Source organism: Aquarana catesbeiana, linkage group LG12 (genome assembly GCF_042186555.1).
Source record: "Aquarana catesbeiana isolate 2022-GZ linkage group LG12, ASM4218655v1, whole genome shotgun sequence".
NCBI classification, from domain to species: Eukaryota; Metazoa; Chordata; class Amphibia; order Anura; family Ranidae; genus Aquarana; species Aquarana catesbeiana.
Genome location: NC_133335.1, coordinates 71,312,359 through 71,326,044, shown reverse-complemented (window position 1 = coordinate 71,326,044; position 13,686 = coordinate 71,312,359). Strand labels below are relative to the sequence as shown.

General features: G+C 42.7%; 1 protein-coding gene across 1 annotated transcript in view; it reads left to right on the top strand.

Annotated features, from left to right (window-relative positions):
• LOC141114382 (amine oxidase [copper-containing] 3-like) overlaps positions 1-10,556 on the top strand; it is a 28,688-nt gene extending 18,132 nt beyond the window's left edge. Inside the window, exons 3-4 of the mRNA XM_073608028.1 lie at positions 3,224-3,353; positions 8,189-10,556. Coding sequence (XP_073464129.1) covers positions 3,224-3,353; positions 8,189-8,473 — 415 coding nt within the window. The 3' untranslated portion in view covers positions 8,474-10,556. The remainder of the gene's footprint in view (positions 1-3,223; positions 3,354-8,188) is intronic.
• Positions 10,557-13,686: the final 3,130 nt, after the last annotated feature.

Here is a 13,686-nt window from a genome sequence, read left to right as displayed (position 1 = left end):
AAAGCTGAAGTGGTACCAATTTCCCTTCACTTCAAAAATTACAAGGAAACCCCAGAGGTGGTAATTATATAAAACAATATGTCCCAAACAGAATCCAAATGGATTTCTACAGTGAATACTCTAGCACCTTAGGGCCTCAACTTACAGACAGAACTCTGATTTTGATTGACTGTCTTACCGACATGGAGCTATAGGACAGAGCGATTCATCTTAGTTCAGCAATATAAAGTTTGAGCTTTAATTTTGACAAATTATTTTATACTTAACCTCAAATAAACTTCCGGAACTTCCGGTTACCAGAAGTTTGTAAAAAACCTTAGGTTCATAATATTTATAATGGACATTTTTATAATAAGCTGCTCACTAAGGAGCATAAAAAATTATTTTATGGGCCTAAAAGTGCTTAAATATTTTTTATTTTTATGTTTTTTTATGTTTATTTTTATACAATTAAAAGTAACTTGCATTTTGGTGATAATCACTTTTTTTATTTTTTATTTCTTGGTAAGATTCTACAATAACATTTTAATGCTTGTAATATTTTTCATTATCTTTATACTTGGACTTTTTTTTTTTTAAAGGAAAGCATCCAATGACAGTCAGTGTATCCTGCAGTGATATCCCACGTGCGCATCTGCACGGCTCTCTCTGAAACCTGCTTTCCCACAGGCCACAAGTCATGTCTTCATATTGAAACCAATACACATTATTGGAATACTTTATCTGTCCTGTGAGACCCTACATAAATAATTATCACAGAAGGAATGGGCCAAGTTTAGCCTGTACCGAAAAGCCTTATGCCCCGTACACACGGTCGGACGTTGATCGGACATTCCGACAACAAAATCCTAGGATTTTTTCCGACGGATGTTGGCTCAAACTTGTCTTGCATACACACGGTCACACAAAGTTGTCGGAAAATCCGATCATTCTGAACGCGGTGACGTAAAACACGTACGTCGGGACTATAAATGGGGCAGTAGCCAATAGCTTTCATCTCTTTATTTATTCTGAGCATGCATGGCACTTTGTGCGTCGGATTTGTGTACACACGATCGGAAATTCCGACAACGGATTTTGTTGTCGGCAAATTTTATAGCGTGCTCTCAAACTTTGTGTATCGGAAAATCCGATGGAAAATGTGTGATGGAGCCCACACACGGTCGGAATTTCCGACAACAAGATCCTATCACACATTTTCCGTCGGAAAATCCGACCGTGTGTACGGGGCATAACTCTTATCATTTAAGGTCACTTTAAAAAATTTTTTGTAAAAATCCTTAGTGAACTGTTCGCATAGATTTATCTTACTGTTGCACAGAAGTTTAGGCAATAGCCAATGCAGGAGTTTTCATACGTTAGTACTTTAAATACGTAGTAGTTTAAACAATAGCCAGTGCAGGAGTTTCAACACATTGGTACAATATATTACCAAAAGTGTTGGCATCCCAGTCTTAGTCCGTAGATAATAGATAATATACTTTATTGCAATTGTATACATAAAACAAAATGTATCAAGATACTCTTTACAACAGTATTGAAACCCTTCTCAACAAGAAGTAGGGTTAAGTATTGAGTTGGCCCACCCTTTGCAGCTATAACAGCTTCAACTCTTCTAGGAAGGCTGTCCACAAGGTTTAGGAGTGTGTCTATGGGAATGTTTGACCATTCTTCCAGAAACGCATTTGTGAGGTCAGGCACTGATGTTGGACAAGAAGGCCTGGCTCACAGTCTCCACTCTAATTCATACCAAAGGTGTTCGATCGGTTTGAGGTCAGGACTCTGCAGGCCACTCAAGTTCCTCCACCCCAAACTCACTTCTCTATGTCTTTATGCACCTTGCTTTGTGCACTGGTCCAAATCATTTGGTGGAGGGGAGATTATGGTGTGGGGTTGTTTTTAGGGGTTGAGCTTGGCCCCTTAGTTCCAGTGAATAGAACTCTTTGGCTACTTTCACACTGAGGCAGTTTTCAGGCATTTTAGCACTAGAAATAGGCTCTGAAAGCACCTGAAAACCGCCTCCAATTCATTGCAGTGTATCTTTTCACACTGGGGCGGTGCTCTTGTGTGACGTTACAAAAAGTCCTGCAAGCAGCATTTTTGGGGCGATTTAGGAGTACTGTAAATAGCGCTCCCAAAATGCCCTGCCCATTGCAATGAATGGGCAGAGCTTTCAAAGCGCCAAAAAGCAATTTGAAAGCGCCGCAAAATACCATTTTTTTGGTACAAAGCTCCCCGCTAGCGGCCAAAAATTGCTGCAAAAGCGCCGCAAAAGCACCGCAAAAACAAGCAGTGCTTTAGCGCTAAAGGCACAGGCGCTCAGTGGGAAAGTAGCCTTAAGGTGTCAGCATATCAGGACATTTTGGACAATTTCATGCTCTCAACTTTGTAAGATCAGTTTGGGGATGTCCCCTTCCTGTTCAAACATGACTGCGCACCAGTGCACAAAGCAAGGTCCATAAAGACATGGATGAGTAAGTTTGGGGTAGAGGAACTTGATCGGTCTATACATAGTCCTGATCTCAACTTGATAGAACACCTTTGGGATGAATTAGAGCAGAGACTGCATGCGACCTTCTCTTCCACATCAGTGCCTAACCTCACAAATGCGCTTCTGGAAGAATGGTCAAACATGCCTAGCAGCAGTAGCTTCTCTGCATCACACACAGGCTGCCTCCCAGGTGGAGAGACCCCAGGAGAGAGAGCTCTGATCATACCCTCCCAAACATTTATCTTCCCCCCAGCCACATCTTATGGGTCAGCCACCCAACAGTTGGCTAAGATCAGATAAATATTCCTAATCCAATGACTGATTCTCCCACACTATTTCTTGAACACTTTTCCAGAGGCAGGCAGAAGCAATCAGGGATAAACCTGATCAGATCTTAAAAGTAAATTACAGCTTAGCTGGTTACAGCAGAGCAATACACCAAATTTAGCCAGCCCAGGGCAGGGGTGCTACACTTGGATGTTCAATGAGCACGGCAAACTAGGATGACACAGTACGCCTTGACTGATAGTGTGTGATATGCTAGATAGGTTCAAGATCTGCATCATGAACAAATGATGCAAGCATACAGGTAATGCAATTTTTTTTACCTGCTCTAGGCCCATTCAATGAAGACTAAAAGCACAGTAATCACAAAACAGCACTGAAAACCACTTTGAATAAAACTGTAAAACAATTGTCAAGCATGGTAAAAAACTTTTTATTTCCAATAAGGTACAAGCTAGCAGTGACCAAGCGTAAAGAAGAAGAATCTGAGAGCAGTTCCATCTTCAATCAAAATGACCCTTGGACTCCTAGTGTAACTTTCTCCGAATTCATCAATGATGAGAATATTCAAGATCAGGTGAGTTGAAGTTATTTGAAAGGCTGACTTTATCCAAGTAGATTGTGATGGACTGTCTGGCACCTAGCCTGGGTGCCTCTACCAAGATACAGCTTCCTCCACTCTGGAACCAAGAACCAAGTATTATAGCTGAGAATTGCACCCCAGAACTAGACAACACTAGCTTAGGTGCACACTGGAACTGACTTTATTGTAAATTCATACAGAATATCACACATCAGGTAAGAGCTTTGTCAGATAAGGGTACTCACCGAGGCCGAGATGCTGAGAGCGGTAACCTCTTGCGACTAAGCGCACTCCACTCCTGGAGATGGTACAGGGGGTGAAGGGCACAAAGAGGCACAAGTCACCAGCAGGCTGGGCAGGTCTTGCGTGAAGGTCACCAGCAGGGAGACAGATGTGCAGGACTGGAAGATGCTGAAGCTCAAGAAGGAGGATAAACAGCTGATCCAACAACAGGCTGGGGGTCAAACACCGCTGACTAGTAAGAGTCTCTAGATAGGCAAACACAGTCTAGTGCAAAGGACTGTTAGCAGGTCTGTCAGCAGGCTGATGACTTAGTACTGAAGATTGATAGCAAAGTCTGTAAACAGGCCGAGGGTCAAACACAGGTAACTGGAAGCAAAGTCTGTGAGCAAGCCAGGGGTCGAGCACTGAAGACAATAGCAAAGTCCAGGAGCAGGCTGAGGGTCAATCACTGGATACAGGAAGCAATATCCGTAGACAGGCCGAGGGTCAAACACAGGAAGCAAGTGGAGAAGTCCGAGAGGCAAGCCGAGGGTCAGATGCAGGAAGAGATCAGAGCAGGTCAAGGTCAATCCGGGTCACAAAAGGTAATCAAGAATCAGGATACAAGCAGGAAACATACGGGAAGCTGAAAGACAAACCAGCAATTTGGTAATGGCACAGAGTGGCTTTTATAGGCCAGTGGGAGGCTCATGTTGTGCGCACTATTGCGTACGCACGTTCGCCGTCCGCTGAATTGCACACAAACATTAGCCGTTTGGCCAAATTGCGCACGCGCATTAGCCGTTTCGCTGTATTGTGCCCAGGGATGCGCCGGAGTGCCGCTCTACCGCGCATTTGCGAAGAAAGGCAGCGATATTGGCAAGACTGGTACTTGCCTCATTCCTGACAAGCTTAATCACAATATCCTAAACAAAGCAAACTGTAAACAGTAATGTCAGTACAATTAATGAACAGCTAACTTAACCGCTTCAGCCCCGGAAGATTTTACCCCCTTCCTGACCAGAGCACTTTTTGCGATTTGGCACTGGGTCACTTTAACTGACAATTGTGCGGTCGTGCGACGTTGCACCCAAACAAAATTAATGTCCTTTTTTCCCACAAATAGAGCTTTCTTTTGGTGGTATTTGATCACATCTGCGGTTTTTATTTTTTGCGCTATTAAAAAAAAAAATAAAAGCAAATATTTTTAACTTTTTGCTATAATAAATATCCCCCAAAAATATATAAAAAAAATATTTTTTTCCTCAGTTTAGGCCGATATATATTCTTCTACATATTTTTGGTAAAAAAAAATTGCAATAGGTGTATATTGATTGGTTTGTGCAAAAGTTAAATAGGGGATAGATTTATGGCATTTTCATTATAAATATTTTTTTTATTAGTAATGGCGACGATCTGTGATTTTTATCGTGACTGCGACATTATGGCGGACACATCAGACACTTTTGACACTATTTTGGGACCATTGTCATTTATACAGCGATCAGTGCTATAAAAATGCACTGATTACTGTGTAAATTACACTGGCAGGGAAGGGGTTAAACACTAGGGGGCGATGAAGGGGTTAAGTGTGTCCTAGGGAGTGATTCTAACTGTGGGGGGTGGGCTACAACTCACATGACAGAGATCACTGCTCCCGATGACAGGGAGCAGTGATCTCTGTCATGTCACAAGGCAGAATGGGGAAATTACATAGGCACTTCCCCATTCTGCGGCTCCGTGACACGATCGGCGGGAGACCGGCGGACATCGAGTCCGCCGGTCCCACGGGCACGGTCACGCTGTACATGGCGCCAAATAAAGGGGATGTACAGGTATGCCCATTTGCCCACCGCTGCCATTGTGTTGACGTATATCGGCGTGCAGCGTTTGGCAAGGCATTAAACATAAACAGTAAGCTAATTAACACTTAGTTGCTTAGACAAGCCTAGGTGTCAGTGCCCACTCAGACAGTTCGGCACCAGTATTCAAGAATACTCCTGGCTGTCCAAATCATATTAACCAGCTTTCTTTTCACATCCATCTTCTCACTGAGTTTCAAGTTGGCAGAGACCATCATGGCTTCCTTGACTGTTAAATATGGTAATGTCATCTTGCATTATATAACAGGACATCTTCCTGAATTCGTATAGCTCCCTCAAATCCCAGGGCCCATTGTCAGTAGGTAAAAGCCCCTGTATGGTCTGCACATAGATATTTCTGTTCTAGGTGAACACAGGCAGCTTCTTATATCCGTTGCTCAGATATCTTTCAATAGTTTATTCCTCAATACTATGTCTGCAAGGTGGAATGACCAGCCATGTACAATATGTATATTCTGCATTATATTTTACTGTAGCATAGACCATTTTGAAGGATGTTGGGTATCTGGAGTCCCTTAGAAAAATGGGAAGTTAGTATTTGATTCAATGTGTAAGCAACAATGCTAAACTGAAATATTTTGACATGATCTTTATGGTATTGATCTTTTGGCAAGTTTTGTCCTTAAGCCCTGGTTCACACCGGTGTGGCTTTAAAATCGCAACTACTTCAGCGAAATTTCAAAGCCGCACATCACTGCGATTTGCACTGCTGATTTTATTGCGACTTCATTTAACAGAAGTCTATGCAAGTGGCAATGAAATCGGTACAAAGTAGTGCAGGAACCTTTTTCATAATTTCGGCAACATGAGTCACGGCGATATGAACGGTTCCATTGCTGGCAATAGGGTGCGACTTGTCATGCGATTTGCTAAGTCGCACCAGTGTAAACAGGGGCTTAAGCAGAAATACACTGCATTTGAGCACCACAAACCAAAAACGCTATTTCATTTATTTTTACTATTCAAAGCAACAACCTACCCCGCCCCCAATCCATTCATGCTTTATTTTGCTGAGAGATCACTTTGAAAAACACCCTCTAGCAGTTTTGGCTGTGGCCAATTTAAGTAAGGGCAGATGATTTATGCAGCACACGGGTGTCAAACTGGCAGCTCTCCAGCTGTTGCGGAAATACTAGTCCCATGAGGCATTGCAAGGCTGGCAGTTACACCCCTGTAAGGTTTGTTTTGCTGTCTGTGCTCCTGTTCAGAAGATTTCACCTCACTTTCTGCCCCTGTGACAGTTAGATTTAGAAAATTTTGGGTTGTTGTGGAAACAATAATTAGTAATAAAGCTTCAGTGGAGACCTCTTTTTTTTCCATGATAACTCGTACAGCAGTGAATTTACCTTCCTTGGGGTAGATTTCCTCTAACTTCCTGTTGTCTCCTTCTGTTTGTAATAATGAGTGGTATGTAAGCCAGATGTTTGTAACTCGGGGACTGCCTGTACAGAAATACCTTGGATTACGAGCATAATTCGTTCCAGAAGAAGGCTTGTAATCCAAAGCACTCGTATAGCAAAGTAAGTTTCCCCATAGGAAATAATGGAAACTCAGATAATCCGTTCCACAGCCACTGCTTGTCTATGCAGTACCGCATGTGGCCAGAGGTGCGGGGGCGTGGGACACACTCGGAGACCCTCAGAGACCACTCGGAGATGCTTGGAGAGACTCAGGAACGGAGTGTTTCCGAGTGTCTTCGAGTGTCTTCGAGCATCTCTGAGCGTCTATGGCACCCCTGCACCTCTGGCCAAATGCTGTACAGCATACCCCAGCAGCTGGAATCCCGCTTGGACAATGCTTGCAAAGCGAGTCAGAATTTTTTTTTAAAAAAAGCTTATATTGCGAAACGCTCGTAAACCGCGTTACTCGCAATCCAAGGTTCCACTGTACTGCTAAATCTGTGCTAATTTTGGACTTAAGACTGGTGACTTAACAACTCTGGAAATTCTCTTTGTTAAGGTAGTGAATATCTCAGGATAAACTAAAGTATATTTAAAGGCAAAGGGAAACCTCCCCAATGAGACACAGGCAAATGAACCTGATAAGAGTTTATCCCTTCTCTACTTTATCCAAACCCCATCAAAATTCCAATAACTGTGGAAGAGGTCATGCAAAAAAAAAAAAAAAAACATGCTCTGCACTAGGAAAAGATGAGTAACCTAAATCTCATGAGTGGACACTCAATTCTATTGCAAAGATGTCTTCTCACGATATTTGGGTTGCTCTGTATTCTCCATAATCTCGCTGGAAGAAGCAGCTCGACGCCACGGACACCTAGGCACCGTACATGAAAGATTGGGGTAAGGTAGGTAAAAAATCATATCAATTTTTTTTAATTGGTATCTTATGGACCAACTGTTAGCAGGCAATTTAGAAAAGTAGTTGGGGGGGGGGGATATGCGGTGGACGACAGCATATTTGGGACTTGCATTGCACCACAAGCTCTGTTTTAACATGTTAATATTTTAATTCCAAAAGAGAGTATATCAAAGTAGTAAATATCTATATGATTTAATAACTTTCCATTTAAATCAATACTGGTTTTGTTTAAGACATTCATTATGTTTTAATGGGAAATATGAGGTTTACCAGGATGGATTTGAATACAAAGGGCTAAAAGTCTACAATGTTAATTCTAGTAACTTCCTTAGTCTGGTTCTGCTCAGTATCTTATGAAGCATTTATCAGTATAGTACAGTTCTCACTGACATGTCTCTTCCACAGGATTTGGTGGCTTGGATTACAGTTGGATTTCTTCATATACCCCACTCGGAGGACCTTCCAAACACTGCCACTCCAGGAAATGGTGTTGGGTTCTTTCTCAGGCCCTACAACTATTTTGACATCGATCCCTCTGTCTACTCTCCAGATAGTGTTTTTTTTCAGAGTGAACAGGATTACAGTTCATGTGATGTTAACCAAATGGCTTGTATGTCCAAAACAGGGTCTTGTGTTCCCAAGATCCCTCCTTTCACTTATGAAGGCTTTAAAAATCTTGTAAATTTATAAACCAAAGGATATACATGTGTTCTGTGACAACTAGTGGATGTATGATCTGCTGCACATATTAAAGTATAACTAAAGGCAACACTTTTTTTTTTAGTTTTGCATAGTGTGCAGAGGGGTTAAAACACCTGGTTTTTATTGCTGTCTGTGTCCCCGTTAATGAGATTCACCCTCTCTATTTGTCCTGTTTACCATTAATATTAAAAGAGAAAGTAAAAGAAAATCCCAAATTTTAGGTTGTACTCAGAAAAGTAATAGAGGGGAAATCTTCCAAAGGGGACATTCACACTGTTGACCTTGGGGTCCCCAAGGAATTCCCTTAATTTGCAGGGATTTCCTTTCACTTCCTGCTTGGCTATGGGACAGCAAATAAAAGGAAATCTCCCCAATGGGAGACAGATGGCGAAAAAAAATCTGACAGTGGTTATAACCCTCCCTTGCTTTGGCCAAAACGGAAAAAAAAGTTTTGCCTATAGTTCTACTTTAAGTAACAAGCAAGTACAAATGCCTGAGAGGGGCCTTCAAGAGCAGATCTTGCTCTAAGAAAGTGGGAAAATTACCATTTTGTGTTTGAATTGCTATACAACAATGATGCCCCACAAACTTTTGTTCCATTTGTTTGATGAATTGATGCTTGGAGTGGCTGAGATTATCAATCAATCACAGAGATTTTTTAACATTTTGGGAAAGCTCTGTTTATGGTTACTGTTGCTCCCACTGCTTTGGGGTACTTAAAGCTGGACTCATAGGAAATACAAAAAAATCTACCCTTGTAGTGTGCCCCTTCCAAACTGGGTTAAATGCTTGTTAAAGTGGAACATCACCCCCATTCTTTTTATTAACCTGTTATGCTAAGTTGTCCTCAATTCACATACTTACCTGCCCAGCGAATCAAGCTTTGTTCTGTTCCAATATATATTGCCCCACTGCCATAGCCCAGCCCCATGTCGCAGTCTTCTTCCTTGATGCCATCGAAAGCCAGTTGTCCCTTCTGGTTCATGCAACCTCCCCGATGTTACATTAGGGTGGTGGGGCTGGAGTAGGAACATTTTTAAAAATCATATTAAAAAAAGCCCCCAAAAAATGATCTTTTCACATTTTGGGGGTGGGGGGAGTAATTTTAGGAGTGTGCTTTAGGTGAAGGGTTAGAAGAAAAAGCTGTACTGCTTTACCTTATTCTTTACACCAACAGTCTTCCTCCATCCTGTTCTAGTGGTTCCCCAAAATCTCTTCTGAAAAGGTTCTCCAGCCAGCTGTCGCATTCTGATGTCATGTTGTATAATGCTGGACCAATCCTGCAATGTACATAAGGACAGCAAGAGCCTGGCCACAACCTGAAGTGTGAGAGAGCGGTGGAGAGTGCTGGAACAAGGAAAAAGGTGAGTATTACACCTAATTCCTCATCCCTTAGACTTAAAGGAGAAGTACAGCCAAAGCTTGTTTGGCTGTACTTCTCCTGTGGATAACAGGAGTGCAGTTCATTGTGACCTGTTTTCACCAGACAGCAGCCTGAAGCCCGCAGTCGGTTGATGTTGGGATCCACCCACATGCCTGGACCGCTGGGAGCTTAAACCGGCCGCTCCCACCCCCTCAACAGTCCAGTGCTCCAGTTAGTGCGGGGGGGGGGGGCAGAGCAGAGAGCGGTGAGTGACAGTCCCCAGACCTCTGCTCAGGGAGCTCCGAGAACCAAGCGATCGGCTGTGTTTGATCGCTCGGTTCTCAGTGTTAGAGTTTTTTGCCATGGGGTGCCATGTTGAACTTCCCGTGACCAGTATGAGTGTGAGAGCGATAACACCATTTTTAACACACCTGCTCCCCATTCACACCTGAGACTTTGTAACACTAATGAGTCACATGACACTGGGGAGGGAAAATGGCTAATTGGGCCCAATTTGGACATTTTCACTTAGGGGTGTACTCACTTTTGTTGCCAGCAGTTTAAACATTAATGGCTGTATGTTGAGTTATTTTGAGGGGACAGCAAATTTACACTGTTATACAAGCTGTACACTCACTACTTTACATTGTAGTGTAATTTCTTCAGTGTTGTCACATGAAAAGATATAATAAAATATTTACAAAAATGTGAGTGGTGTACTCACTTTTGTGAGATACTGTAATCCATACAGTAAAAACAAAGATAATAAAGAGACCATCGTCAAAGAGACAAACATTAGCAATGGGATGTTCTCAGGTAAGTATTTTGATATCAAAAAAGAGTATCATTATCAGAAGGCAGGAAACATGGGCATAATCCACAAGGGACCAGAAACATACCAATTCTAATAAGTAACTTGGATTTCAACCAGGTATTAAAAGGTACAGGAATAAATGCATAGTATGGGGAGATAGGGAGGGTGCGGGGGAAGTAGTGGATAGGAATAATGAGAAAGCCCTACACCTATTTCTAAGAATACCGTCAAAAGCAGAACCATATAAGGCCCTGAAGACAACCTGGTACAAACAAGACTAAGCAACAGAAAAAAGAGAAGCAAAATCACAATGAAGAAAGAAAAAGAAAGGGAGAGGAGGGTCAGACCGGGGCTCATTAGGGAGCCGAAAAATATATTGGATCCAGGGATCCTATATTTTATCCAAATTCTTAGTGTTGTTATGAAGTGTATGAGTGAGTTTATCATTGACCGTAATCCAGTTAAGTTTGCCCTTTACATAATCAAGAGGAACTCTGAATTTCACTGCTCAGTTTCATGCAGATTCTGTCTTTTTTATATCGGTAGGTTCAGGTAAACAAATTGGAAATGGCTGGAATACAATGCACTGAAACCAGATGTAATCAGACATACATGATACATTATTCATTTTGAATGATCTTCTGAAATTATTTTTATTTTTGCTTACAAAACTCTTAATACTCTATTCCTAGATCAGTGTTATATAGACATTATAAGGATTGGTATATTTCAGAAATGCACAATTTCCACTTTCCTTCCTTTACTTTGTATATTAGTAAGCTCATTATAAAATGGTTTAAATATGTTTGTAGCAAGGTCTCCGGCCTTGTCCAGTCTAATGAGGACCTCCAAGGCCAAAGATAGCAGAAATCCTTCAATATGTAGTGGGTTGTGAGGCATAGAGGGTGCAAAGATGGTGAAAGTCATTGGGCGCCAGACACTTCTTGGATGTGTCTGTAAAAGAGGTTTTATTTATTTTGACAGTCCTTTTTGTATTTTTGGGGGAAAGAGGGTTAGGGCCAGGACACCCTTAAGTAATTATAGATTCAATTGGCAGACTCCAAGACTTCAGGGAAAGGCCCCAGCAAGGCACCACTTCTGCACATGCAGGAATGCTCTCTCCTATGGTAACAGTCTTTAACAGTTACTAACTCAAACATAACAGTCCTTTCAGTTCCACTACAACTGCCTCTTGTAGTTCTTCAACACTGAGCTCCCGGTCTCTCACTAGACCCTTTGATTCACTGACACTGAATCCCTTGAGCTCCTCCAAGGTTTGCGGTGGTATCTCCTCAAGCGTCACCCACGCTTCCCTGCTGGATCCCTAGCTTGGCACTCCAGATACTTCTCAAGCTTCACCCCTGCTAACTGGCGAGGTCCCTGGCTAAACTCACAAGGCTGCTTTGCAAGCTTCTCTGCGGGTTGGGTCCCTGACTTGATCACCGCCTGAAGTTTCTCGATTCTCCACCGTGCTCGGTGAGAATGTGGTTCCAGTACTTGCTTCAGTTACCCACTGGGGTCCCTAGTAAAGGTGGTTGGTCCCTTCGTGGCAACAGCTTCCCTTCTACCTCCGACCACAACAGGTTCTCTGGCCGGCAGAACCATCACTTTTGGTTGGACCACAAGCCCCAATCCCAACCCTGCGCTGCTCTCTTTTCTTCTGGACAGGCCCTCACACAGCCTAGCAACCAAATGCCCAGGAATAGGCCCAATCTCCGGCTCAGCAGCCCGGGGCGTACGACACACGTCCACCCAGACAGCCGTCCAGGTGGCACAGAACATAGATCACCTGACCTCACCCGAAAGCCCCTGCCCATTGGCTGAGATGTCCCATATATCCATAACAACAAGGCCTGGGGAATGCCCAGGAAAAAAACCCAAGCCTACTTACCAACCAGCTCACAGACAACCGAATTAACCTGTCTAACAGTATGCATTAAAAACAGGGGTTTAGTCCACACGCATTTGCAAATGCATGCGTAAGCCACAGAGCCTCATCACGGCACCCTGGTATCTGTGGTCCTAACGCTTAAATATGAGTATCCCCACAGTGGAAGCACATGCATTCTGATGGATAAATGAGGGCAGGTGGACTGAAGTAGAGCCTAACCCCTTCTTAAAGGTACAGGAGCACTCCAAACACCCAGCAAGTAGCACAATGGCTGCAAAGGTGTTGGTGCGTTGCTGGACCAATACAAACACCAACGTGATAACAAAAAACTTGCCACCACCCTCACCTATAGCTGGCTATTGCAGTAAGCAGCATTGGAAAGCTAAAACAGGTAACAACAACAGCCCATATACCCATAATGTGACCTTGGGTTGCCCTTCTCGTATCTAGTGCCACCAAGCACCCGGCCACCTAGTGGTAGAAGAGAAAAGCACAACAAGGCCAAACTTAAGCAGAAATCAATAGATCTCTATCAATCGACCAAGATAACTACTCTTGGTAAGTAAATTTGTGAGGAGCTCCTAGCTAAACCCCAGGGTGCTACATGTTATAGAAAATAAAAGTAAGGCAAAATACATTCCAAAAATTATGTATCTTTATTTTTGAGTAAGAAATTGTTTACTGCAAAAAACTTCAGGCTGGATTACGGAAAATAATGTTGGAAGCAAAATGATTACTGGAATATACAGTCTTCCTGTTAATTCCCTGCAGCAAAAGAAAATACTTTGGCCACAAGTATCTTGTGACTGCTGACAGCAACCCATACACTCTTCCCACTTTAAGTTCCCAGAAGTGGCCAAACAAGGAAAAAGAAAACAGCTAAATATACAGATGACATGAATGTAAACAAGTTGTCTAGGGTGCATTTACACTGACAGTTTTAACCCCCTTGGACTGGTTTGTTAGTGTAGTGTGAGAGCTCCAAACCATATCCAGGAGTGGTTAAGCATACTGTGCCCAGGACCACTTAGAAGAGATGGTCCTGGGCACGTTTGACTTGTGGTCTGGCTTTAGAAGGAGTGAAAACTATGCTTGAGCACAGAATTCCCCATAGATCACTGAACACACAAGCA